Source organism: Perca fluviatilis, chromosome 20 (genome assembly GCF_010015445.1).
Source record: "Perca fluviatilis chromosome 20, GENO_Pfluv_1.0, whole genome shotgun sequence".
In the NCBI taxonomy this organism is placed as follows: domain Eukaryota; kingdom Metazoa; phylum Chordata; class Actinopteri; order Perciformes; family Percidae; genus Perca; species Perca fluviatilis.
Window position 1 is genome coordinate 5,467,557 of NC_053131.1, and position 25,920 is coordinate 5,493,476.

Consider the following 25,920-nt stretch of genomic DNA (forward strand, 5'->3'; position numbering starts at 1 on the left):
ACACGTTTGGGCTTACCAGGTCTGTCCAGAGTCTTCCCCACCCCTGACCCAACTCACCACCAGATGGTGATCGGTTGACAGCTCTGCCCCTCTCTCACCCGAGTGTTCAAAACATACGGCCTCAGATCAGATGAAACGATTATAAAATCGATCATTGACCTTCGGCCTAGGGTGCTCTGGTACCAGGTACACTTATGAGCATCCCTATGTGCGAACATGGTGTTCGTTATAGACAATCCATGACTAGCACAGAAGTCCAACAACAAACAACCACTCTGGTTTAGATCAGGGAGGCCGTTCCTCCCAATTACGCCTCTCCAGGTGTCTCCATCATTGCCCACGTGGCGTTGAAGTCCCCCGCAGAACAATGGAGTCCCCCACTGGCGCCCCCATGCAGGACTCCACTCAAGGTCTCTAAGAAGGCCGAATACTCGAACTCCTGTTTGGTGCATATGCACAAACAACAGTCAGAGTTTTCCCCCACAACCCGCAGGCGTAGGGAGGCGACCCTCTGTCCACCGGGGTAAACTCCAACGTAGCGGCTCAGCCGGGGGCTTGTTAGTATCCCCACACCCCCGCGGCCGGCACACCCTGAGCAACTCCGGAGAGGAAAAGAGTCCAACCCCTATCCATGAGTACGGTTCCAGAACCGAGACTGTGCGTAGAGGTAAGCCCCACCAGATCTAACCGGTAGCGCTCCACCTCCCGCACCAGTTCCGGCTCCTTCCCCCACAGAGAGGTGACGTTCCACGTCCCCAGAGCCAGCGTCTGCTGCCCGGGTCTGGTCCGTCGAGGCCCCTGACCTTCACTGCCACCCATGTGGTATTAGTATGGTGTTCCTAATAATCCTTTAGGTGAGTGTATATCACATTAAAAACAGATAAGCAATAAAACCAACACATACAACAAGCATATTTAGAAGCAATTAAAAACAATAAAAACAGTAACTATCAGGTGAGAACTGTGAGATTATTGTATGTGGAAAGCTAATCTGAAGAGGTGTGTTTTTATTAGTGTTTTGAATGTGTATTTACAACTAAAAACAAATGTACCTAAGCTAGGACAGAGTCACGAAAGCCTGTTGTACTCACTCATTAGACAGCTGGCCATCAGGTCTGTCCGGTTTAGGCCGCTTCTTCCAATTTACTTTCGGGACAACAAAAAGAAGCTTCCAGAACATCCTAATAGATCAGATGGGGAAACCTCTCTGTATGGGCGAAACAGTGTCCATTATCTGGGGACCCGACCCGTCCCGGCTGTATGAGATCCCATTCCTTACAGCACAGTCTTTCTTCCTCGGTGGTCATTGCGATACAGTATCCACACGACCACCACCATGTACCCGCATCAAGTGCAACCAGCCACGACTGTATAATCTCCCGGCTGCGGAGGGGTAGACAGTGAAAGCTCAAGCTCAAATACCTCTTCATTTGGTTGCCGCAATTTGGAAAGGCACAAACTCGAACCATTTTCTAATATTAGTCCTGATCTAACTCCAAGCTCCATCTGTCAGCTCTGTGAGCTCCTCCCTGCTTCTGCCACAGGCTCCGCCGTTGCTAGGTTACCTATGCAAATGAGCTGTTGAACTCTTGAACTGTTGCAGCCCTGCTCGCTGCACTGTGGTGTCAGGTTACAGCCTGTTGATACATACTCATTACTAGGGAGAGAACGTCGGCAAATTTATTTTTGTGGAGAAAATGCATTTTGGAATATTGGATTGTATGAGATCGGCACTCGATTACTGTGGACTTGACGGGAAAGCAGGAAATCAACAGAGGTATGGATTAACACAACTTTTATGCCTTTCTGTCACAATCTACTGCAGTCAAATTTGCTGTGTTCCCTCGTAAGGAATAACTGCACATGGCTAAGCACTTGTAATGGCATTTCAAACATGTTTAGAGGCTAAAAACACGTTTAAGACTTGGCCTGTTTAAGCCTTGTTTAAGACTGTTGGGTGCAAAATTTAGCAGGAGGATAACTCGGTGTTCTCGCTACTGACAGTACTCCTGATTTACAAACAACAGAGCTACAGGTTGAAATCGACCGGAATTCTGCTATAAGCTCACTGGAGCACAAAATATAATCCGTGTGGGAGTGGGTGAGGTGACGTGTGGAAAAGAAGGTGTAATCCTTGCTAGTAGGGTTGTGCATCCCCCATATATCTGTAATAAAAAAAGTTTTGGGGCTTTTGTGTGATTGACCCCTGATTTAAATCTAGTACTGCATTCATATCTCCCCCTATAATTAGTGAATATTCATTGAGAGAAAGCAATTCATTGGTGAGGCGCGGGAAAAAACTTTCATCATATGTAGACAGTATATTCTGAAATAAAGGCTATTTTCCTACTCCTTATCGTGGTACATATATAAGATATCCTGCCTGATAGGTCTTTACCACTTTTGTCTACGGTGAGTGCATATTTCCGCGACAGCAACACAATGGAGCCCTTGGATTTGGTGTCGTCACTAGAAGAGGCAGCAACCTTGAAGTATTTATTTTGTAGACGATTTACATCTCTTTTACGTAAATGTGACTCTCTTCCTTCTTAAATAGTCCAGGAATTTAGCTCGTTTGATCAGCCTGTTTAGCCCCCTGATGTTAACTGAAAGGATTGAAAGCTCAGCCATCTTCAAAATTTACACGCATACATGTCTCGAGTACCCTACCAGAATTCGCTGATAAATTTGTAGCAAAGGGTGAACTGTTAGCTCTGAGCAAAGAGTGGTAAAAACATGAAAAATAAGACCGCAGACCCCAACCCCTATCTGCAAGATACATGGCCACATCAAACGCAGCTTGCGCAAACTCCAGCTCACAATTACCCCTCCTGTCTAAAGTCACAGGCAGTGTTGGGAAAGTTCACTTTCTACATGAACTAGTTCAAAGTTCAGTTCACAAATTTTAAAATGAACTAGTTCAGTTCATAGTTCATTCTTCAAAATTTTTAACTAAGTTCACGGTTCCAAAAATGAACTAGTTTATAGTTTTTTTTCCATATGTTGCTGCGAGCTATTATTTTTCAAAATTATTGCCACAGCCCATATAGAACAAGACAGCAATATTTTATCAGTTTTAACACTGAAACTATGCGTCAGATTTCATCTTCATATCCAATCAATTCAATGTGCCGTTTCAGGTTTGCTGTGGATGTGACTGAAATGCGGATTTTCTTTTTGAAAGCCGGCGGGCAAAGTTTGCACAGAAATGTACGATTTTTCCCATCCTCACCGACCTTGTCATGAAACTCGTTTAAATGATCATACGACACCTCCTTGCTGCTTCGTCGCCTCCATGCTGCTGTCGCCTTCATGCTGCTTTTTGTTTTGATGACGCATGCGGCGGTGCAACACTAGTGGCTGGTGTTGCCAGAATGGGTGTTTTTCCGCTACATATTAAGACCTGTTTACGGTGTGTTTTAGCCGGGTTTTGGCCTGGAAGGCTCTATAGAAATCTGGTACCCTATTGAACGAAGTTAAACTGAGAGAGCGTGCCGTTCACAGACTCCAGAATGAACGAGTTCACAGTAACGTTCATCAGGCAGTAATAAGGTACGTTCAGTTCACGTTCGCCCAAAATATGAACTAGTTCATGAACTTTCATTCAATGAACGCATTCAGGCACAACACTGGTCACAGGTACGTTGAAGCAGGTCTAATGAAGTTCTTATGCTAAACATGAACGGTGTTACAAAAACCCTAGAACTAGGTCTCAACCAGCTATCAAATTCTGAAATAAGCTAAACTGGAGAACTGTTTCACTTCCTGTAAAATATAACGTCCTTGATCCTCCAATAGAAAGATTTATAAAAAAAAAAAGAAAAAAAAGAAAAGAAATTCTGAAATAAGCTACGTGAAAAACACACCAACCTGGTTGGAGTAATACACATAGATTATAATCTGGAAGGTCAGCATCCATCATGTTTTTTCAGTCTGGTTAAATGTACCTTTAAAGCTTGGCTCCAAAACTTAGTGTCCTCGGGACAAATTTAGCACGGTAGCCCAGACACCGCTAGTCCACAGCTGCTGGGTCCGCCAGCCTTGGCCCCTCTGCCAGCACCAGACACAAAGTCCCCCTGCCGTCGTCTGGCTTCTTCAAGCTGCCGCTGCTGCTGGGCCGTGAATGTGCCGTAATCAGGTTGCATCAAAACATACACCGTAGTTCCCTCTGTCTCAGGCTCTGCCCTGATGTGTTGCAGCGAGGCATTCAATTCTGTTAGCGCTCATTTTATTGCGTTGTAAACCATTGATTCAAGCACACTTAGTTGCTTTTCCAAGACCTGAGCGATTAAGTCCTCCATGTTTGGGATGCGCTAGCATCGGTTGCTATGTTAGCCACCGCTCTATTAGCCACCACCATGTTAACAGATTTTGTGTCCGAGTATGTAGCTTAGACGACAAAAGGACCTGTTTTCTCGCACTTGCAAGCAATTCACTGAGTCACTGTTATAGCAGATAAAACGATTTGGCGTTGAAGAAAAACGAATAGACCTATTTATTCAAAGAAATGCGGAGGTGGGTACGAGAGCCTTAGTCTTCTGCGACCATTGCGGTTGCTGGTCACATGATCCTCCCATCTTGATATTGTATTTCTGAATCAGGGATTGTAATTTTGGCTTTGTAAATTTGTAATTTTTAAAAATATTTATTTTTCATTTTCCTCTAGATGAAAGGCAGTCGTTTGAGGATTTGTTCCAGGACTTGCAGCTGTCCGTCAATGAGTGCTTTGAGCACCCTGAGAGCAGAGCAGATGTGGAAACATCCCTGCAAAGACTCACTGTAAGTGCATGGATCATTCGATGGGTAGAGGGATTCTGTAGATTGTTGGATGACGGATGGGTCCTCACAGTTTCTCTCATGACCATCAGGTTTTCTTAAAATCCAAGGATCCAGAGAGACGTCTAGAGCATCTGAAGGTTCAGCTGGAGAGAGGCAGCCAGCAGGCTCCTCTCCAGCAGCTCTCAGAGTTCACTGACTGGCTGAAGGAGCAGCAGAAGGAGGTGGCCACGTTCAGAACCCACTGCCTCAACAGGCAGAAACAAATGGAGCCGCTCCTCAGGGACTTGAACAGGTAATCGCTTACAATACTATACAACTTTATTGTCAGCCAGGGCTGAAATTTTTTTTGCATCCCTGGGCAGCTCGTATAAAAAAAGGAGACAGACATACATACAGACATACACAAGATGAACAACACCAAAAGACATACACGGAACATTACCATTACAAATTACATAAACACCCAAGTAACCCCGGATTTCCACTGAATGCAGAACGGCTGCGGAACGGCTCCGCTGCGTATCAGCTCCGTGCCGTCAATACCCACTAGGCACGCTGCGGCAATGACTGTAGTCCCGAGGACCCACAAGATCTCGCAAATTCATGACGAATAGAACCACAAAACCATGTTTCCATCCAGAGGAGTAAAGGGGAAACAACAAGGAAATATGATCCTCCGTGAGCATTTTTATTTTGAAAATTAACCGGATGTTTTATTTTGTTTCTGTGCTCGACTTCCTGTCCCGCACTATCTGCCGTATGCTGAATTGCTGTGGAGCTCTCTGGTGTCCGGCAAAAATAGAAGCTCTGCGTATCTGCTCCGAAGGGCTGCGGATCACCGGAGCTGTGCCGGAGTCGGAACGCAGCCGTTCTGCAGTCAGTGGAAATACACACATTGACTTTAATGGAAACCTAATGACTCCGCCGCCGTTCCGGAGCGGATCCGCAGCCGTTCCGCAGTTGGTGGAAATTGGGGTTAAGGAAACAAAGTACATGTATAACAACAGAAAATGACATGAACATATACACAGACAAGGTCTTGGAGACTTGTAACCCTGAATAAACATTGCACTGGATTTAATGTAGCTGGTTTAACAATAGGATAGATTGATGTATGAAAGAGTTTTTAAGTCTGATGCGATTGAGAACATGAACTCTAAAGCGTCTGTTTGAAGGCAGAAGCTGATATTCTCTGTGCAAAACATGTGAAGAGGCATTTGAAATGTTCCTGACCAGTCTAAGCATACTGTTATTGTGAGCTTCCTGAAAGGAGTGTGCTACAGGTAGTCCTATAATATTTGAACAAATTTGAATTTGTCACACAAAAAAAAACAACCTAAGAAAACATGTTTGTTTGACTTGTGTCTTTTGTTCTCTAGTCTGCAGAAGCAACACGATAGCTTCCGTGACTGGCTGCAGAACAAAGAAAAACAGCCCGTGGAGGTAGACAAAGTCAAACTTCTACTCAAAAACCTTCAGGATGAGAGGTGATTTTCAACATTCATTCTGACGCTGATATTTTCAGACTGAAAAACTCTGAACTTTCAGATTTAAACATGTATGTTTTATATTTTATAGTTAAGACAACACTACATGTTCAATAGGTAACCACTGGAAATTAAAATATTACATCTAATAATTATGAGTAAAACCCCAAATGCAACAATATATTAAACTTGAATGAATTTGAATTTCTGCATCCAAATACGCCAGATATTGTTACATCTGTGATAAGCCAAAATTGGACCATTGTAATGGGTGTTTTTTTGAATTTTTAAACACATGTATTGATTACTCATTATTTTTATTATTGGTGTTGGCAGAGTACATATTCAAAATAACTGCCAAAAACTAGACCCTGAAGCTTCTGTCCTTTACTTTGTCTTTTTATATTGCCTGTTTCTTTTGTATCTTGTCTTTATGTCTTAAGTACAGCACTTTGAATTGCCTGTTTTTGTTTATAACCATACCTCACCTTGCCTCCAATGAGACAGCAGTAGAGCTGAGTCTCTCAGTGAGCTCTTAGCATCAGTGCGCAGACAAGGCGTCCGAGCTGAAAGCCTCCTGAAGGACGGCGACAACTTGATACAACGCTACAGAAACCTGGAAAGCAGGCTGCAGAGGAACGCAGACACCCAGAGCGCCCTGGAGGCAGAATGTGACGAGTTTAATACTCAGGCTCAGAGCACCAGGACCTGGATCACCGAGCTTTTGCAGCACCTCACCCCCTCTGGCAGAGACACCCAGACACCGGAGAGGAAGCACAGAGCACAGGTCAGTCACATTGTTTTTATTTTTTTTTTCACATGTTGTATATATATATATATATATATATATATATATATATATATATATATATATGTGTGTGTGTGTATATATATATATATATATATACACACACACATCAAAAAAATAAACTAACTAGTACTGTACAAGAAATAAATAGCTAAGTACATACAAATTAAACCAAACACAGTGAAGTCAGAGTCTCTGCAGGAAGGAATGCAGTGGTCTCCGAAGTCTCTAGAATCTGTCGGAATTATGATTGAGGTCATAAGTCAGTTTCTCCAAAGGGAGAAGAGACGATATCTGTGACAACCACATACCGACCGTTGGGACTTGCGTGGCAGACCACCTCAGTAAAATAATTTTTTTAGCCAGAAATAAAAGAATTATCAACAGATATTTGGTGTCCGTGTGAAAAAGATTTTCCAAAGTATGGTTTAACAAATAAAATGATGAGGATAATGTAATGTTTACCGACAACGTCGTGGACCACAGAATTAACCTCTTTCCAAAATGTCTGGATACGATCAGAGGGGGGAGAGGGGGCATCCCTGTCTGGTGCCCCGGCGAAGGGCGAAGGAGGGTGACCTCACACCATTTGTTTGGATATGGGCAGTTGGGGAGTCATAAAGCAGTCTAATCCATGCAATATTTTGACAGGACGTTGTACATATACTGTACTCCAACTCAACCCTGTCAAACGCTTTCTCTGCGTCTAAAGAAATTACCAGACTTATGACAGGGTTGGGGGAGCCAATAATGTTGAGAAGTCGTCTGGTATTGAATGACGAATTCCTTCCAGCCATGAACCCAGTCTGGTCTCTGGAAATCAGGGCAGGTAGGACTTGCTGCAGACGAGTGGCTAGGACTTTGGCGAGAATCTTTTGGTCCACATTTGAAAGTGAGATGGGCCTGTAGTTGCTGCATTCAAGGGGATCCTTGACTTTTTTTGTAAAAGAGAAATGTTAGTTTCAGATAGGGTTAGGAGCAATTGCCACTAGTAAAGGATTCATGGTAGACGTTAAAGGAGAATTCCGGGCAATTTTTACGTTAATCTTGATCGCTATTTGTATATGAGTACTGTCGATAGCAAAAAAAACGAGCCGAATCGGTGCTAGCAACACGGAGTTGCTGCAGCTAATGCCGAGAGCTCCCACTCAGCTAAAACGGCAGTTATGGGGGCATAAGATAAAGCCTCTTAACAGACACAAAATGCAATTACCTATTTATGAGGGGGGAATAAACTTCAAAATTTCGCCGTGAAAGCATGAACTGTCCTCTGGAGGACATCCACCAGACCAGCGGGCGCCTGTGGATTGTTGTCGGCAGCGGCAGGCAAGGGAGGCGGGGAGGAAGTAGAAGGATGCCCGGTCGGGGCTGCTAGCCTGGCTAAGGAAACTACCACACAATTCGCCACTGCAGAGACTCATATTCACCAACGACAGCACACAAAATGGATATATATGCTACAATACACATGGAACTGCTGCGTGATGATTATTACCGGAGCCTGGCTGAACACACTCACTCATCCCAGACGGCAGCTAGCAGCTAAGAGGGTAGGTGAATTTAAACAATGGCTAAGTTGCTAAACGCATCTTGTTGTCATGTAAGGGCCCTGTTCGTGTTGCACAGACATTTTAATTGCATTTTGTGTCTGTTAAGAGGCACAAAGACACTCTTTATCTTATGCCCCCATAACTGCCGTTTTAGCTGAGTGGGAGCTCTCGGCATTAGCTGCAGCAGCTCCGTGTTGCTAGCACCGATTCGGCTCGTTTTTTTTGCTATCGACAGTACTCATATACATATAGCGATCAAGATTAACGTAAAAATTGCCCGGAGTTCTCCTTTAACCAAATGTGGGGTTATTAGGTTCAAATATGCTTTGTAAAATTCTACAACAAACCCATCTGGGCCAGGGGATTTGCCGTTTTGTAGCTGCCCAACCACCTCCAGCACTTCTGCCAATGAAATAAAGGCAGAAAAAAATGGTGATATAAAAATAAGTCTTTGAAATAAAATTCAAAGTGCTGTAGTCATAACAGAAGGTTATGGAAAGGCATTGTAGTGAAGTGTAAAACAAATTTCAAACTAAAGTATATCAATTATTTGTAGACTACAATAAGTAAAACAAAGCAAGTGGTCAAAGCAACTAAAAATACCCAAGTTGTATGTAGATTCAGCAAACCGCAGAATGGGGGGTTATGTCCATCTTACTCCGACATTACTGGTGGAGAACAAACGTTACCTTATTTAAGACTGTTCAAAAATGCAGCAGCAGACTCAGGGTTGTCAAAAAAGCGGATCCGACTTTCGTGGAGACGGGCTGGATAAGCAAACCCACGGTACATATTGTGGCGGGCCAATGCTTTTCTCACGGCATCAAACTCTTGCCGCCTTCGCAGAACCTCCGCAGAGAAATCAGGGTAAAAGTGTAGCCGAGAACCATCATGGGAAAGATGACGCTTCTTTAAGGCAGCCCTGAGTACAGCCTCTCTTTGGGAGAATCGTAGAAACAGCACCATGACGTTTCTCGGGGGCTTGTTTGGGGCCACGATTGAAGCCAGGGCTCTGTGGCCATGTTCAGTCTCCAGCGGAGGGTGGTCAACGCGTAAGCCAACTTAGGTCGGTAGTACAGAGTGGAGAAAGTCCGCAAGAGGAGTACCTCCTTCGGCTTTCTCTGGGAGGTTAACAATCTTCAAATTCTCACGGCAGCCACGATTTTCCAAATCGGCAACTTTCAGCCGTAGGAACTCCACTGTCTTCTCCATGGCGCTTAAGTGACTGCCGCAGTTTCCGCAGTAGCGGAGACCCTACCTTCAGCCTCCTGCATACATTTTTCTAAGTCGGTCACTCGGCTAGAAAGAGTGAAGAGAGTGCTCTTGACTGAGGTGACAGACGTTTTAATTTCACTCAGGGCTCCATCAATAACATCAAGACGAGACTGATTCATCTATGTCGTTCACACGGGAGGCTACAGACTTTATTTCAGCAAAAATCTGCTCCATAGTTGTCAAGGCAGTCAGCACTGAGGCCCTAGCTTCATCATGGTGGTCCTCGTTAGCGCTAGCAACACTGTCTGTTGATTCACTTTCCTCCTACCAGTGTGAGGGCCAGTCAATGAAAAAATAGAAAAGTCTTTGTCGTTCTGCTTGTTAGACATCTCTACAATAGATTCCTGACTGGTATTTTCAAGTTTGCTTGGAGAAAGTTACTACTTTGTTTTAACCTGGAGCTGGAGAGAACAGGAAAAGCCATTATCACTATTGATAGACAGGAAAAGCCGTTATATTATGTTTTTACCCTTAATATTAAAGTATCAATTGAGGCTAAGGGAAATTAGGTCACCAGTTTCAGAATTGGTTTCCACCTGTTAAAAGTCAGGGATCAGCATAAGTCATTAGGATTTATTATCTGAGGAAGTTTTCATCATCTTCCCATGTTGTCACCAGGCCATCCTGAGCTCCAAAGCCGAGGGAGACTCTAAAATGAACGCCCTGAGGAGACAAAGTGAAAGTCTGTGTGAGCAGGAGGACCTGCAGGACGGCAGGAAACAAGAGGTCCAGCAGTCGCTCCGAGAAACAGAGGAGCAGTGGAGCACGGTTCTGCACATAGCTGAGGAGAATCTCAGCCAGGCCCAAACACAAGCCCTGTTGGGCAAGGACTTAGACGCTGTCAAAACCCAGAATGAAAATGTTCAGTCCTGGATCAGAGACCAGGAGCAGAGCATGCAGTCGCTTGCTGGTTGCATGCAAGTTGAAGAAAAGCTCCAGATTGCACAAGTAAGTTTAAAGTAGTTGTGTATCAGTTTGTTAAGGTTGTGATGGGTGTTAAGGAAGAAGAAGCATTTAATGAACACTTAATTGAGGAGAATTTAGGATCACACAGTACAGTGTGGTTGCCGTCCCCAACTCTCTGAAGTTTCTGTCTTCCTGGAGGTGTATTAAACGTTAAGTCTAGCTGAGCTTTTCAGGTAAACAAAAATATTGCGGGCACCCAAATATCTCAGCACAGAATAGATAGATTAGATAGATTCAACTTTATTGTCATTGTGCAGAGTACAAGTACAAAGACAACGAAATCAGATGGTTAGTTTTTCTAAACTTACTAAACCAAAGGAAGTGGGAGGTTTATCCCTTCCCAACCTACAACTTTATTATTAGTCGGCTCAACTCAAAATTATTAGATTAGATTACATTAGATTCAACTTTATTGTCATTGTGCAGAGTACATGTACAGAGACAGCGAAATGCAATTTTCGTCTAACCAGAAGTGCAAAAAAAGCAAGTGCAATGTGATATACAAAGTATAGACAGGTGGTGCATAAGCAGGACAATAAATATATTGCAGTGTTATAAGAGCAGAATAAATATGGCTATGTAATATGAACAATGTATGAACAACATGTACAGATATGTGCAATGTAGTAGCAGTGACATTATACTAGTAGTAAGAATAATATAGATATATGCAGTGTATTAGCAGAATATATAATAAGAAAAACAGAATAAATATGGATATTCTGAATGAACCATATAGACAGATATGTACAGATATGTACAGAAGAAATGAGTTATGTGTTTACTTTCTCTATGGCCCTGGCAGGGTGAGCAGTGCTGTCTTATCATACAGCTGCTACGTCTCCCGTCATCTATAGAGGCACAAAGCCAACAACTCCTCTGCCTGGAAAGGTTATGAGGTTATGTTGGACACTGACCTGATTGACGCTTAGGTATCATTGTCTCAACTTACATAGCATGGGTTCATAAGCTAGAAATTCCACCACAATGGCCTGTAATGTGTAGAACATCTTATCAAGGCTTGTTTCCTGAGGATAGAGGCAAAGTGGTCTCCTAAATTGGGTATTTGTTCTCTTCAGGCTATTCTGAGCTCCAAGCCGGATGGAGAGTCAAAGCTCCAGTGTTTGAAGCAACAATGCCAGAGTCTGTGTGACAGCCAGGGCTTGGACCAAAGCAGCAGACGAGAGGTTCAGGACACAGTCAGACAAACCGAGGAGCAGTGGAGGAAAGTGTTGCAGGCTGCTGAGGATGGTCTCAACAAGTTGCAGACCGACGCTGCCACTGAAAGGGACTTTGATGCTTTCAAAAGCCAAAGTGAAAGCATCCAGTGCTGGATCAAAGAGCAGAAGCAGAAGCTGTTGTCTCTCGGTAGTCACATGCCATTAGAAGAAAGGTTACAGGTCGCACAGGTGAGCTTTCAAATCAGTGACAATCTCAGTTTGTAAAGTTTCTATTTTGAGAAAATATGATTTAGCCTAAGTATTGTATTTTTACAAAAGCCTTTGAAATGTTGCCAAAACTACTCAGAATATTATTATTGAAAGTTAAGAAAAAAGAGGGTGTAATTACAAAATAAACAATAATAATATTATTAATAACATTAATAATAATAATAAATAAAATAAAGAGATGAAAAAAATTGAAATGAAAATAAACAAATAAAAAGAGAAATAGCAATAGTGATAATAGATATTAAGTAAAAAAGGACTTAATTAATTAATTAATTAAAAATAAAGATATTATACAACAACAATAGTAATAATAATAATAATACATATATAAAATAAAATGAAATAGAAATAAAAATAAATAAATAGTGATAATTAAAGTACTAAATTAAATAAATAAATTAAATTGTAAATTAAATAATATAAAAAAATAAAAGAAGTAAATAAAGGAAAATAAAATAAAAATGAGAAGCTGGGGTCGGGGATTTCCCTTTCAGTAGAATCAGAAGTACTTTGACAGTGGTACATTGGGGGCAGCTGACTCAAATGTTGTTTTAACACTTACTGAAATAGTGCGAAAGATTTCTGTCCTATAACTATGGATTTCTGTCCTATAACTATGGATGTGACATCTGTCACAAGTAGGATCGCCATTACCATAGACTCTAGCTTCTACGTAGCCAGTTTCACATTACATTATCATTATTTTCTGTGATCAGATTCTACTCTTAGGCTTTTTTTGGCCACCATTACAAAGAACACTGATTTTATACTTTCTGCACACAATGTCCTACATCATGTTTAATTGATTAACTATCCAGCAGTGTTGACCAGTGACGAGCAGGGTTTCCCCCAGAATGATTGTTAAGTCCGGTGGCAAGGGTCTTTTTTTTTTTTTTTGAAGGGGGCCCGGCTGGGGCCAGTCACAGACTGATGGCAGCATTAATATAGAGCCAAATTGTTTCTGTGATAACAGAATCATCGAAGGAACTGCGAAATTAAGAATTTACAAAAGCTAAGACAGATTCCATTCATTAAGTCAGTGTTGAAAGCTAACTAGAGATTTGAAAATATGACTACGTCTAAGTTTCTAACTGAGCCGCCCCTCCGTAGGCTAACTGTAGTTAAAAAAATGTCTTAAAAATAGATTAAAAAATCATTTCCAGTGGCTTAGGCCTGGTGGGGGGTAATTTAGTCAAGCTTGCAATACAAGGGGGAAACCCTGACGAGTTTCTGGTTGGAGTCTAGGGTAAATTGTGATTAAGGCTGGGTATCGTTCAAAAATATTCGATACTGGTACTGATACCAATACCGTGACTTTGATACCAGTTCCTAAATGAAACTTTTTTCGATACAAATTTTATAAAACAAAAAGAAATGACAACATCACACGTTATGGCACAAATCTTTTTATTTATTTTTCAGCTCCTACTACGTGAGCCCCGTCTCTGTGTAATGTAGAGTTTTTCCTACGTCTCTACGACGTGTGACGTTAGACAGCCAATCACAAACATGATTAGATCTTGGTAGAAGCATGCTGCATGCTTATTGGCTCACTGACGGTGCTGAGATTTACTCCTTAGGTACTGGAATTGGGTATTGAATGTCGAGGCATTTTTTGATACTGAATACTTTAGAGGCAATTTGGTCGGTGCCTAAAAAGTACCGAATTCGGTATCCAGCCCTACTTGTGATCACTAAGCTCCCACTCCACCGTTTCTGTCTCCAGGCTGTTATGACTTCCAAACTTGAGGGCGAGTCCAAGGTACTGGAACTGCAGACACAAGGGGAAGGTCTGCGTGAACATCTGGAGGAGAGCAGGAAACCAGAGGTTCAGCAGCTGGTGGAAGACACAGAGCAGCAGTGGAGAGCACTTCAGCAGGCCGCCAGGCAGGCCGAGCTCCGGAGTCTTTCAGACGACTTCGACACTCAGAGTAAAAACACTCAGTGCTGGATCCGAGACAGACAACAGCAGCTACAGGCTGTGGGAAGTCACACACCACCTGACCACAGATGCCATGCAGCTCAGGTCTGGTTGAACTTATTCCACTGTAGTAGAGATATGTTTTCTGAATATTGGTACATTGGCTTTAACAAGACGTGGGTATTAATAGAGTCGAGTTAAGACATCCCTGTTGTTGTAGAAATATTGGTGGTTGATAGTCTTGAAATAAGCTGTATTAAGGCACAATTTGAATGGGCACATTGACCTGAATTAAATAGAGCTGCACGATATGAGGAAAATATGCAATAACGTTGTTGAATATCGCGATAATGATATAACTTGCAATAAATAAACAGATATTAAAGTGTTCTCAGTTCTGCTAATTTCAGTATTCTTCTAAAATACAACAAATTTGCTTGTTGAATTTAAAGCTTTAGTGCGTAACTTTTTTACAATAATGAATGTCCGTTACATTCAAGCCATTTGCAAATGATTAATACAAAGCTAATTAAGACTATCAGCTCCACACAACTTAGCATAACTATGTTCAGGGGGGACTATGATTTCTTAATTGATTAATTAATTGCGCGTCACAATAATTAGTGGCATTAAAAGGAATTTGTGTAATTTTGACCGTCCTAGTTAGTATGCAGGTATTAAAGCCCAACTCTTTGTCCTCTTCATGTTTTAAATGGCTACAGTTTGAATGAATCAGCTGTTGCATTTAATAATTATTGTGTGTTTGGTTGTGCAGACCATCCTGAGCTCCAAACCTGAAGGTGACTGTACGGTAAACAACCTGAGGAGGCGAGGCCAGAGTCTGTGTGACCATCAGGACACAGACCAGGGCAGGAAAGCCCATGTTCAGAAGGCCATTAGAGACACGGAGGAGCAGTGGAAGACAATCCTGCAGGCTGCTAAACAGGTGGAAGCTGCTGCAGCAGCCGAGATTGCCCAGCAGACTGAGAGGAGAGCGTCGGAGGTAAGAGAACTCCATGCTACCTGGAATATATTTAATAAGTAAATATTTGGCACACTTTGGTCAAAAGTGTCAGAACAACAACTGAATGGCATAAACAAGTGTGGCTATGCTAGGGCATTAACGAATAGTGTAGTTTAGTAGTCATCAACTACTCCCCAAAAACTTTACAATTTCACAGATGTCCACAGATTTCATGAAGTTTATGAATGTTAAGTGTAAACAGAAATTCAAAACTTAGCCTACTCACCACAATGAAACTCCACAATGAAAGTGCCAAAATAGAAAACATCTGTGTCGCTGATTAACTGACAGTTACTCGCTGTCACTACCGTCCTCATGTATTATCCTCATTTTGCACTCCTGGTTAGCAAATGAGTCTGGTTACGGTTAGCGCAATGTCTCTTTGTGCCGCTCCATCCTGTTCCGTCATGTCACACAGAACAACGGCACTATCATTACTGCACCATGTTAAAACCACAGACAAACGAATATTCATCAATAATGCACTGCGTCGATTTTTTTGTTTTGATGGTCGAATGTTTGAATAGTTGTCTATTCTGTAAAACCCCTAGACCAGAGATCATCAACAGGGTCCTCAGAGCTATGTGTTAAGGCTTTAGGCCACCCTACATGTTACTGTAGGCCCAGTTAAATATGCAACTCAATTTCATAACATATGTAGTAGGGGGTCTCTGCTCTGTCTCTCTTTTAGCTAAGGAGTCCTTGGCCTAAAAATGTTAAAGATCCCAGCCCTAAACTATGCATACACAGTGGGAATGTATGATAAAGAGGTGCTACATGAACATGAACTAGGGAAAAAAGGCCAAACATAAGGCCTTCCCCTTCCTGTCGATGGGTCGTTTTCATTGATCCATTTTAAACCATTTCATTATAAGTATCTTTTCATCTTCAGCTGAAAGAATTTGATACCCAGCAGCAGGACACCGGCAGCTGGCTTACAGACCTGCAACAACGACTGGACTCACTGACAAGCCAAACCAAAGCTAAGGACAGACTGCACGATGCTCAGGTGAGCTGATGGCTCGTGTTACAGGGAGAGATGGCATCCTCCTTATTAGCACAAACATGCTTTGGTAATAAAAGTGTTTTAATTATGTTTTTCACAAATGCAACTGCCGGTAAGACATCACACATTTACTGTATTTCTTCAATCTCAATGTCAGACAACAATATGCTATGGAATTCACAGATTATATTCACGCCTTCAGACAGATTATACAAGCCTTAACTTTGAGATGTGCATTCTGTATCTTATCCCCAGGCCATTGTGAGCTCCAAGCCCGAAGGAGACTCCAGGCTCCAGGAGCTCAGGAGACGATGCCAGAGTTTGTGTGGTCAGAACCTGGGAGAACCCAAAAATCAAGAGGTTCAACAAAAAGTAAGAAGCGCTGAGGAGCAGTGGACGAGAGTCCTGCAAAATGCTAAACAAGTCCTGGATCAGGCAGAGAAGCGGTGTGCTCTGGAGGGCAAGCTGACAGAATATGAAGCCTTGAGAACAAACACCAGAGCCTGGCTCGAAGACAAGCAGCGGAGCCTCGTCTCTCTGGACATTCAAACAGATCTAGAAAAGACAATAAACACTGCACAGGTCAGTTTGAACAATAAAAGGTTTGGCAAAAACATATTCATCTGTGCTAATTACTTCACTTAGAGTTTATTTTTCTTGTAGTATTTTTGATATTTTGATTTTACCACCACTAATTTCAGCATATTTCCATATAAGAAGGGTGAACTTAGATTTTTGTTTTTGTTTTTTTTTACCTCTGAATACATTTCAAAAGTGTATTTAAAAAAAGAGGTTTTTAAGTCCATTTAACTTAAATTTGAAGTAGCAGGATTTGAGCGTTCAGACTATTTGTCAGACATGTCAGTAGTGGAAGAAGTATTCAGATCCGTTACTTAAGTAAAAGTACTAATACCTCACTGTAAAAATACTCTGTTACAAGTAAAAGTCCTGTATTGAAAGTGGTACTTAAGTAAAAGTATGTAATCAGGAAAATGTATTTAAAGTATTAAAAGTAAAAGTACTCAATGCAGAAAAATCCTCACATTTTAGAAACTGGAAACGATCCAAACAGTCATGTGTTTAATGGTCTAATCATTTCAGCTGGACTTTTAGGCCATTATATTGTTGGGTAGTTTAATTTATAATAAAACATTGCATTTTATAAACTACATTTTTGTGTGCAAAAATCTTAATTTGCAAAGTAACTAGTAACTAAAGCTGTCAGATTAATGTAGTGGAATAAAAGGTACAATATTTCTCTCTGAAATGTAGCGTAGAGTAGAAAGTGGCTTGAAAAGAAAACACTCAAGTAAAGTACAAGTACATCAAATTTGTACTTAAGTACTGTACTTGAGTAAATGCACTTAGTAACATTCCACCACTAGACATGATTGACATTTTCCTCTGCAACAGTCATATTTTATTTTACCACCCTTAACTGTTATTTTTTATCCTCAGACTGTCCTGAGCTGTAAGCCTGAGGGAGACTCCAGGATGACAGAACTGAGGAGACAGAGTCAGATTCTGTCCGACCTGGAGGAGAACACGAGATGGGAGGTTCAGCAGACAGTGAAAGATTTAGAGGAGCAGTGGAGGACAGTCCTGCAGACTGCCGAGAACTCTCTGGAGAAAGCTGACGTCCATTACTTGCTCTCCAGGGAGCTGGAGGCCTTCCACACCAAAGCAGGGAGAACTCAAACCTGGGTCAAAAAGCTCCAGCAACAGGCCGAGTCCAAAGGGAGCGGCACTCAGGGCAGCCATGCTCAGTTAGAGGACCGGCTGAACACAGCACAGGTACAACATCAAATAATAGGGCACTGTGAAAAAGAAAAAAGATGACAACATAATTTTCTCAAATGGTGGATATTCCTTTTTTGTACTGTAGCACATTGTTTTATCTGGGCAGTGGACACATGACCTGTGTTTTACATATTAGGTTAGGTTTCTTTATTAGTACCCAGGGGTAAATTTGTTGTGCAGACAGGCTACAGCAGTCAAAGTAAAAACAACAACAGCATCACCAACATCATAAAAACATCACAACAGTGGGCTAGGTGGGTCAAATATGTAAAGCCCTTATGGCCAGAATCTGTTGAAATATTGAAAAAATTAGTAAAGTTTAAATTTTCAAAGGACCCTGAAAAAATGTAATGATGTACAGAATCACACCAACTGATAAGATCATATAACATATGTCTAATAAAAAAGGAAAAATGTTTATGATTGTGTCTTTAGGGCATCTTGAGCTCCAAGTCCAATGGTGAGGCTCAAGTGATGGAGCTGAAGAGACGAGCACGGAGTCTGTGTGAGCACAAAGACCTGCAGGGAGACAAGAAAGTGGAGGTTGAGCAGACAGTCAAAGACACTGAGCAGCAGTGGGTGACGGTCCTGCGGGTTGCTGAAGAGACACAAAGGTACAAAGTTTTTTTTTTTTTAGATTATTTGATGGACATTTTAGGCATTTATTAGACAGGAAAGGGGGAGAGAGAGGGGAAATGACATGTAGCAAAGGGCCGTGGGTCAGAATTGAACCCGCGGCCACTGTGGTAAGGACTGAGCATTTGCACATGGGGCACACACTCAACCAGGTGAGCTATCCAGGCTCCTTTTTTACATAAATGCCACTGTGCAAGCTCGGCTACAGATCAGTAGCCTGAAGCCTGTTATCCAGATTCAGCCTTCTGCATTGCTCTTTACTGCCATTGCCAAATGATACATATACAGTACAGGCCAAAAGTTTGGACACACCTTCTCATTCAATGTGTTTCTTTATTTTCATGACTATTTACATTGTAGATTCTCACTGAAGGCATCAAAACTATGAATGAACACATATGGAATTATGTACTTAACAAAAAAGTGTGAAATAACTGAAAACATGTCTTATATTTTAGATTCTTCAAAGTAGCCACCCTTTGCTTTTTTTGATAGCGCTGCAAACCCTTGGTGTTCTCTCAATGAGCTTCAGGAGGTAGTCACCTGAAATGGTTTTCACTTCACAGGTGTGCTTTGTCAGGGTTAATTAGTGGAATTTTTTCCCTTATAAATAAAAAAGCAAATGGTGGCTACCCTATAAATTACATTACCCTTTTTATACACTCTGTGATCATTTGACTTTAAAGGTTGAATGAACTGGACTGAATGAATTGTGATTCTGATTTCTAATGTTATCTATAAATGGCTGTTACCCATCAGGCAGTTGAAGGGTGTTGTGGAGCGCCTAGTGTCCTGTGACTACCAGCGAGGCCTGATTGAGGAGCATCTGTCTGAGTTACAGAAACAGACCTCCAGCCTGCCCCGTGTCTTCCCCTGGCCCGGCCTGGGAGAGCGGAGGCAGGCGGTGGAACAGGCCCGGACCACGCTGGATCAGAGCACAGCCTTGGCCCCCGTCCTCTCAGACCTCCGCACACAGGTACACACCTCACAGGAAAGCCAATCCAACTACAAGTTTTCAGAGTATAATTAATGTTGTGTTAATTCTAGGGGTGGTACGGTTCACAAAACCCACGGTTCGGTTCGTATCACGGTTTTAGGGTCACTGTTTTCGGTTCTGTACGGTTCTTGTTATTTTTTCTTTTAATCTTTAACACTCCAGAATATACTTCAGCATATGATATATAGCTAAAATTAGCATATTGAATGCATGTTGCACAAAACATGCACACAGTGGCAGTTCTATATATTGTTTTATTTCATCATAGGTAACATGAAATCCAAAATGTTCCCACACACCAGACTATAAACGACGCTGGTGCATCCTCCAGCTCTGGGCAGCCTCTCTCCCACTTGACATTTCTGCAGGTGACGTGACGTGACCTGCAGCGGCACCCCACTCCACTTGAGGAGCGGTCGGCTCGGTGTCTCTCAAAATCTGATGAAAATCTTTTAAACTGACCTTTGTCGATCTGAAATTAAGACAGATTCAGCAACTGCATGGCCTATTTCTCGCTTAAAATGTTTTCAGAAACACGTTTTGGTGAACTATTTTAGTCCAATATGAGATCGTATTCTGAACGAGCCGCCATGACAGTCTGTTTTGAAATTAGGGACCAGCCAGACCCATGTGAAGCGATCGTCCAATCAGCTGCCATGGGTTGCGTTTGTCACGCCCATCCCGCTCGTCATTTCCAGTAAGTGTTTTAACATAGGTGTATAAAGTGGGCACTACGGCAGTAAGAGGTTAGTGCACATTAACAGTGTACTGACGAACCGTGCGGTACACACATGCTCCGAACCGAGACGAGCGAACCCAGCGGTTCGGGTGTTTTTTCATGAACCGTTAATTAATTCAAAACAAAACGTAATGACAGTGCTGCAGCAGTTTCAGACCCCAGTAAGTTAGGACATAACAGGCCTATTACATTTCCTTTTTTGCACAACTTTGTAGGACTGTACAGAATAAACATCTTGAGCTCGAAGCTTCGCTCCTTATCCACAGCGAATACTCGAAGCTTCAGCGGCAATGAAGGCAGTGTGTGAAGGCAGCGAAGAAAAAGAGGAGCAGAGATGAAGAAAAAGAAAAAGAGATGAAGTGACTTAGCTTTGTTGTTGCAGGACACAGTAACCTGTTGTTACACTAACTCCTGGGCAGTTCAGTGGTTGTTTCATTTTTTAACTTTTTTTGTTGCAGCGTTCGAGGCAGTGATGTTTCCCGTTTACTGTAACTTTAACGTGACTCTCACACCGCGATATAGACAGACAAGTTTGATCTCCGGTTAAATGGCTGTTCACCGCAGGTTGACGTCTCCAAAAGTTGAATTGGACTTAACCTTTTGCTGCAGGCATTCTAAAAAATGGAAATACCTGCGTTTTTACAATAGTGTGTGACGAGTGACAACAGACACAGTGTTTGTGAATGAATACTCAGCCAGCCAGTGCCTCACTAGAGCATAAGCGTTATGAACAGTCGGATTATGTTTACCTTTATCAAATCGCCGGACAATGACACCAGGCTGATACAGTATAACCATACAGACCTGTACAAACATTAGACTGCTGGCTTGTAACTCAACATTTCTCCGTTCTCTTGGCTGAGATGGACGACATAGCGCTGCATAAATTAGCCAGCAGCTAGCAGCTCAATACCGACAAAACACCACAGTAAATTTCAGCCTGCATGCACATATTTTTCAAAGAAACAAATATTCGAATCCCAAAATTTAAAATCGAATACCCATTGAGGTCCAGCCCTACAAGTTTGTATTACTTTAATAAAGCTGAAAGAATGTGATTCAGGTTGAGTTGCGCATACAATCAGATGGGACATAAGGTTTACATTTTCACTGTATTGCACTGTTCTCCTCCAGGCTGCAGAACTGTTTGAGATCACGCAGGAACGTAGCTGGTCAGAACTGTCCTGGGCAGCCAAGCAGGAGTCCATCCCCACTCTGCTCAAAGGGCTAACTGTGAGTTCAACACTCTGTGGTGACAATATACACAGTATCCTCACCGAAAATATGAAGACTATCTTTATTGTTCACTTTTTTAATAATTAGACCTTCTAAATTTGTCCTAATTAATATAAATTTACGTATATTTGCATTGAGACAGTGTTGATGTAAACATGTCATATCACTTAACTATTATGCATTAAGAGTTAATCAGTAGTTGCTAAGGCAAGAAATGTTTTTTTATTCATAATTCAAAGTACATTTTTTAAATCAACATAGAAAATGCAAATGTCTTAAATCTTATTATTATGTGTGGACTAGGGCTGAAAAATCCTCGATGCAAAATGATTTGACTCAAACTTTGTTTAATCAATGTTACCAACGTTGTACGGCTCAGGGTGTTTCCGCACGGATGATTATTACTGTTGCACACCGGGCTGACGCTGCTGTTGATAGATACAGATACATGCCATGAACTGCAGCGTAAATAGTGAGGGGCTAAGAGAAGAGACAGGCTGGAGAAAATGACAGAAAGTGTCCAAAGTTTGGAATCAGTTCAAACGTAATTAAAATGAAAACTCTGTACAGTGTGTCTACTGCAAAAAACTAGTTTACCACAATAATAGCACGACTTCAATGCTTCAGCATCTCAACAGAAAACATTGAGTCTAACTTAATCATCCATTCCACGAAGCGGACCAACAAAAGTAAATCACAGAGTATATGGACGATGAAACTACACCAAACATAACAACTACCAAAAACAAAGACAAGAAAATACGTAGTGGTGACCACAATTTGATCTAAAGAGCCGGAAAAAGACGGAAAAACTGATTGTTGCCATCATTTTTTCTCACTCTCTCTCTTCACGGAGAAACAGCTGATCAACGATCTACTAGCATAAGTTTAACAGAGCTGTGTAATCAAATATATAAATGAAAATAGGTTGAATATAATGTATATATACTTATAGGCCTATATATAGATCAGTCTCTGGTTGAAACTTGTACTTCTGAAAGTTAAGTTGCACAACCTAAGATAATGTTTAAAAATGTTTAATGTATGCCTTAATTTGAGGTTGTTATTGCATTTCAGAAAATGTTTTCTTTAAAAACGATGTAATATGGCACTTAAATGCACTTAATATGTTTAGTTTTTGGAGAGAAGAAAATGACAATGAAACCAAACTTTTGTATATTATTGCTCTTCAATAAAACAAAAGAATTTCTTATCCGATTACTAAAATAATCGATAGCTGCAGCCCTAGTGTGGAACCTTTTATTTATGGGAAGTTATGTATTTTATAACACTGGAATGATACATCATAAGACTAAGTGTGGTATCTAGATATGTAGATAAAAGTGTAACTGTGTTATTAAGCTTCTATATTTAGCACAACCACCACAACATCATCTTCTTCCTCCCCTGCCCCAAAGAACAAGATCATCTCCCCTCCCACTACAATAACTCACTGTTTCACTTCAGTCTCTCTTTTAAAAAGTTCAAATTATTTGATGTGGCTTGGTTTGGTGGCCAATGGCCAAGTTAATCCATCTGTAAACAACTACTGTTGTTTTCAGGATGCAGTAGCTCAGCTGGAGCAGGGCATCCTGGCGGAGAGGCATTGCACCCAGCTGGTGGAGCAGCATGAAGCAGCCCAGGACTGGCTGAGGGAGCACGTTAAAGGCCTCGGAGCTCCTCCAGCAGACAGACAGGGTCTGCACAGCGCTGTCAACACTCTGAAGGTCCGAGGATAAAACACATACACACAGTCAGGCTCCAAAATTAACACCATCTACTAGCCAAATGCTGGTAAAATATGCAAGTGGCTGGTAGATTTGCTTCACTCACCAGTTTAAAAAACAATGGTAATCTATTGAGTGGCTGATAAAATTTGAACATTAACTAGCCATTTGGCTGGTGGACAAAAAAGTAAATTTTGGACCTTGAACACAGTTGTTAGTTGTTGTAATGCTTCAAACTGAAGGAACTCCTTTACTTACTCAAATGCATTTTAGACATTTGAGGAATTAATTAATTGACAATAATTAATGACATGATTTGGACAGTGTATGCATGTTCAGTTTTCTCATCTGTGGACATTTCTGGAGCCAACTAATGCCCCCAGATTTTGGATATATATATAATATAGTTTTACAACTTCAAAACCTAAACATCAAAAGCTCTTTAAAGGATAGTTCTTTCTGCATTCTAATAATCTGATTCTCCTTTTTGTCCCTGCTGATGCCAGGCTTTGCTGCAGACAGTGGACAGGGAGCAGAGAGAGATGAAGGAGCTGGACTCTGCCAGAGACAGTTTGCTGAGCCTCTGCACGCCTGGAGGCCGCGATGCCCTGACCCTGGCGGTAAGCCATCTCCATGAGCTCTGTGCCACCTCGGAGCAGGAGGTGAGGGAGCGCCTGGCGGCCTGTGAGACCCGGCTGGAGGAGCTGGACGGCCAGCTGGCCAGGAGGGCCAAGGGGCTCAAGGAGAGATCTGCAGCCCTGCAGTGGGAGCTGCGCTCCCTGGACCAGGCGCTCAGTTACAGCCAACCCCAGAACAACATCCCTCAGCTCCAACAGCACTGGCACAGCCTTCAGGTTATTACTACTTTATTTATCCATTTTATTATCCAAGTAGGCTGAGTTCCCACAAATAAACCTGAAGAAAAGAGGTATGTCTCCAGACCAATCTCTACAGCGCAGAAAACAACGCTGTGGGTTGTTTGCATTTCTTTAAACCAATCACAATCATCTTGGCAGTTAAGCTGTGGACTCAGCGACGGTGCTCTGTAAAATAGTCTCAGGAAGGAACTTGTTTTGGTGGAACATTTGCACCCCGCAAAAGAAAACGCCACATACAATATTAAATTAACTGTTCACACAATACAGTAATGTGAGCTATTTAAATTAGCTGGATACATTCTTAAATGTAATTTGCTCTCACCAGTGTATCACCGTTTGTACTTCGTCCACAGCAATTATTACCAATTGGTACCAAAACGTCCCAGTTAGAGAGTACATGCCGTAAACATATTCTTTGTAAATCTTTACAATCATTCCTCCAAAGAAACCAAGCACGTCTTCCTTGTTGCATGATCAAAATTTTCTTCAAAACTTGACATTTTCAGCGTGTAGCTTGCAAGCTCGAAGGTTGTTGTTGTTTCCCAAAGTGAACAGAGTTTGAGAACGGTAACACACAGAGAGAGGAGTGAGGAACATCCGGCGGAACATCCGGCAGTGGAAATGTACTGTCGTTGATCCAGACTATGTGTACATTAAGTGGATTTTGGAGTTGGTAACTCACATTATAAATGTAAAACTGCTGCCATGTTCCAGGCATGTGAGTATGTCAGTAATGCTAACGTGGCGCTGTTGCAGGCATGTTACTTACGTGATATTGTTGTCCTTCTCTTGTCAGAAATGTGAGAAATCGCTGGCAGATTTGGGTGTGAAAGTTCAGGACCTCCAACAGGAAGTAAAGGCTACACCTGCCACTGATGAGCTGCCAACAGAAATTATGACTCTGGTGAAATCCTTATGCCAGCAACATGACAGGTACCAAGTCTAACGACGGATGGCATGTCCTCATTGTTTTAGTAGAGCTGTGACAAATGGCTAAAACATAAAAAACACTACATACTGTATGTATATGGGTAATTAATTATGACTTTAATTGTTACCTGGGTCATAAGACAGCCAGCACCACTGTTTCTTACCACTTTTTGTTTGATTCATATTTTTAATTTCACTCAAGGTATAAACAAGAAAGAGGTTGTCTGACACAAACCTGACAAACTAACATGACATGCAGTAACATCTACGCACTTCACCACTGGGGCTTTTTGAACTTTATATATCCTACTTGAACATATTCTACATGACAAATTCTCAGCTGGCATCCCTCAATTTCAATTCAATTTTCAATTATTCTTACATACCAGAAACATGCCTCAGTGGATCATCCTGCTCTTGATCAATGGCATGGAAACACAGAGTTCTCCTGATTTATAACCTCTTTGAAACATCCGAAGAGTACATGTTATCTAATGCCCAGTTTCTTGAACTAAGCAATTGGACTCATATTTATACATAATTATTTCTCTGTTCTTATTTGTTGTGCCAGACAAATATTTTTCAATCCGTTGTGCTTGCAGTTGTTCCTTTTGCTGAAAAACATTTTGGCCTGTTTTCATTTATATCTCATCTTGTGTAATACATGCAGATACCATGCAAAATGTTGTGCATACAATAAATGTGATTCA

General features: G+C 41.7%; 1 protein-coding gene across 1 annotated transcript in view; it reads left to right on the forward strand.

The window, feature by feature from the left end:
* LOC120548886 overlaps window positions 1–25,920 on the forward strand; it is a 193,550-nt gene that overhangs the window by 90,559 nt on the left and 77,071 nt on the right. Inside the window, exons 37-53 of the mRNA XM_039785398.1 lie at window positions 4,667–4,779; window positions 4,869–5,071; window positions 6,159–6,266; window positions 6,774–7,053; window positions 10,518–10,847; window positions 11,945–12,274; window positions 14,043–14,342; window positions 15,013–15,240; window positions 16,154–16,270; window positions 16,523–16,849; window positions 17,726–18,061; window positions 18,503–18,681; window positions 19,463–19,679; window positions 21,574–21,672; window positions 23,238–23,402; window positions 23,909–24,256; window positions 25,077–25,213. Coding sequence (XP_039641332.1) covers window positions 4,667–4,779; window positions 4,869–5,071; window positions 6,159–6,266; window positions 6,774–7,053; window positions 10,518–10,847; window positions 11,945–12,274; window positions 14,043–14,342; window positions 15,013–15,240; window positions 16,154–16,270; window positions 16,523–16,849; window positions 17,726–18,061; window positions 18,503–18,681; window positions 19,463–19,679; window positions 21,574–21,672; window positions 23,238–23,402; window positions 23,909–24,256; window positions 25,077–25,213 — 3,817 coding nt within the window. The remainder of the gene's footprint in view (window positions 1–4,666; window positions 4,780–4,868; window positions 5,072–6,158; window positions 6,267–6,773; window positions 7,054–10,517; window positions 10,848–11,944; window positions 12,275–14,042; window positions 14,343–15,012; window positions 15,241–16,153; window positions 16,271–16,522; window positions 16,850–17,725; window positions 18,062–18,502; window positions 18,682–19,462; window positions 19,680–21,573; window positions 21,673–23,237; window positions 23,403–23,908; window positions 24,257–25,076; window positions 25,214–25,920) is intronic.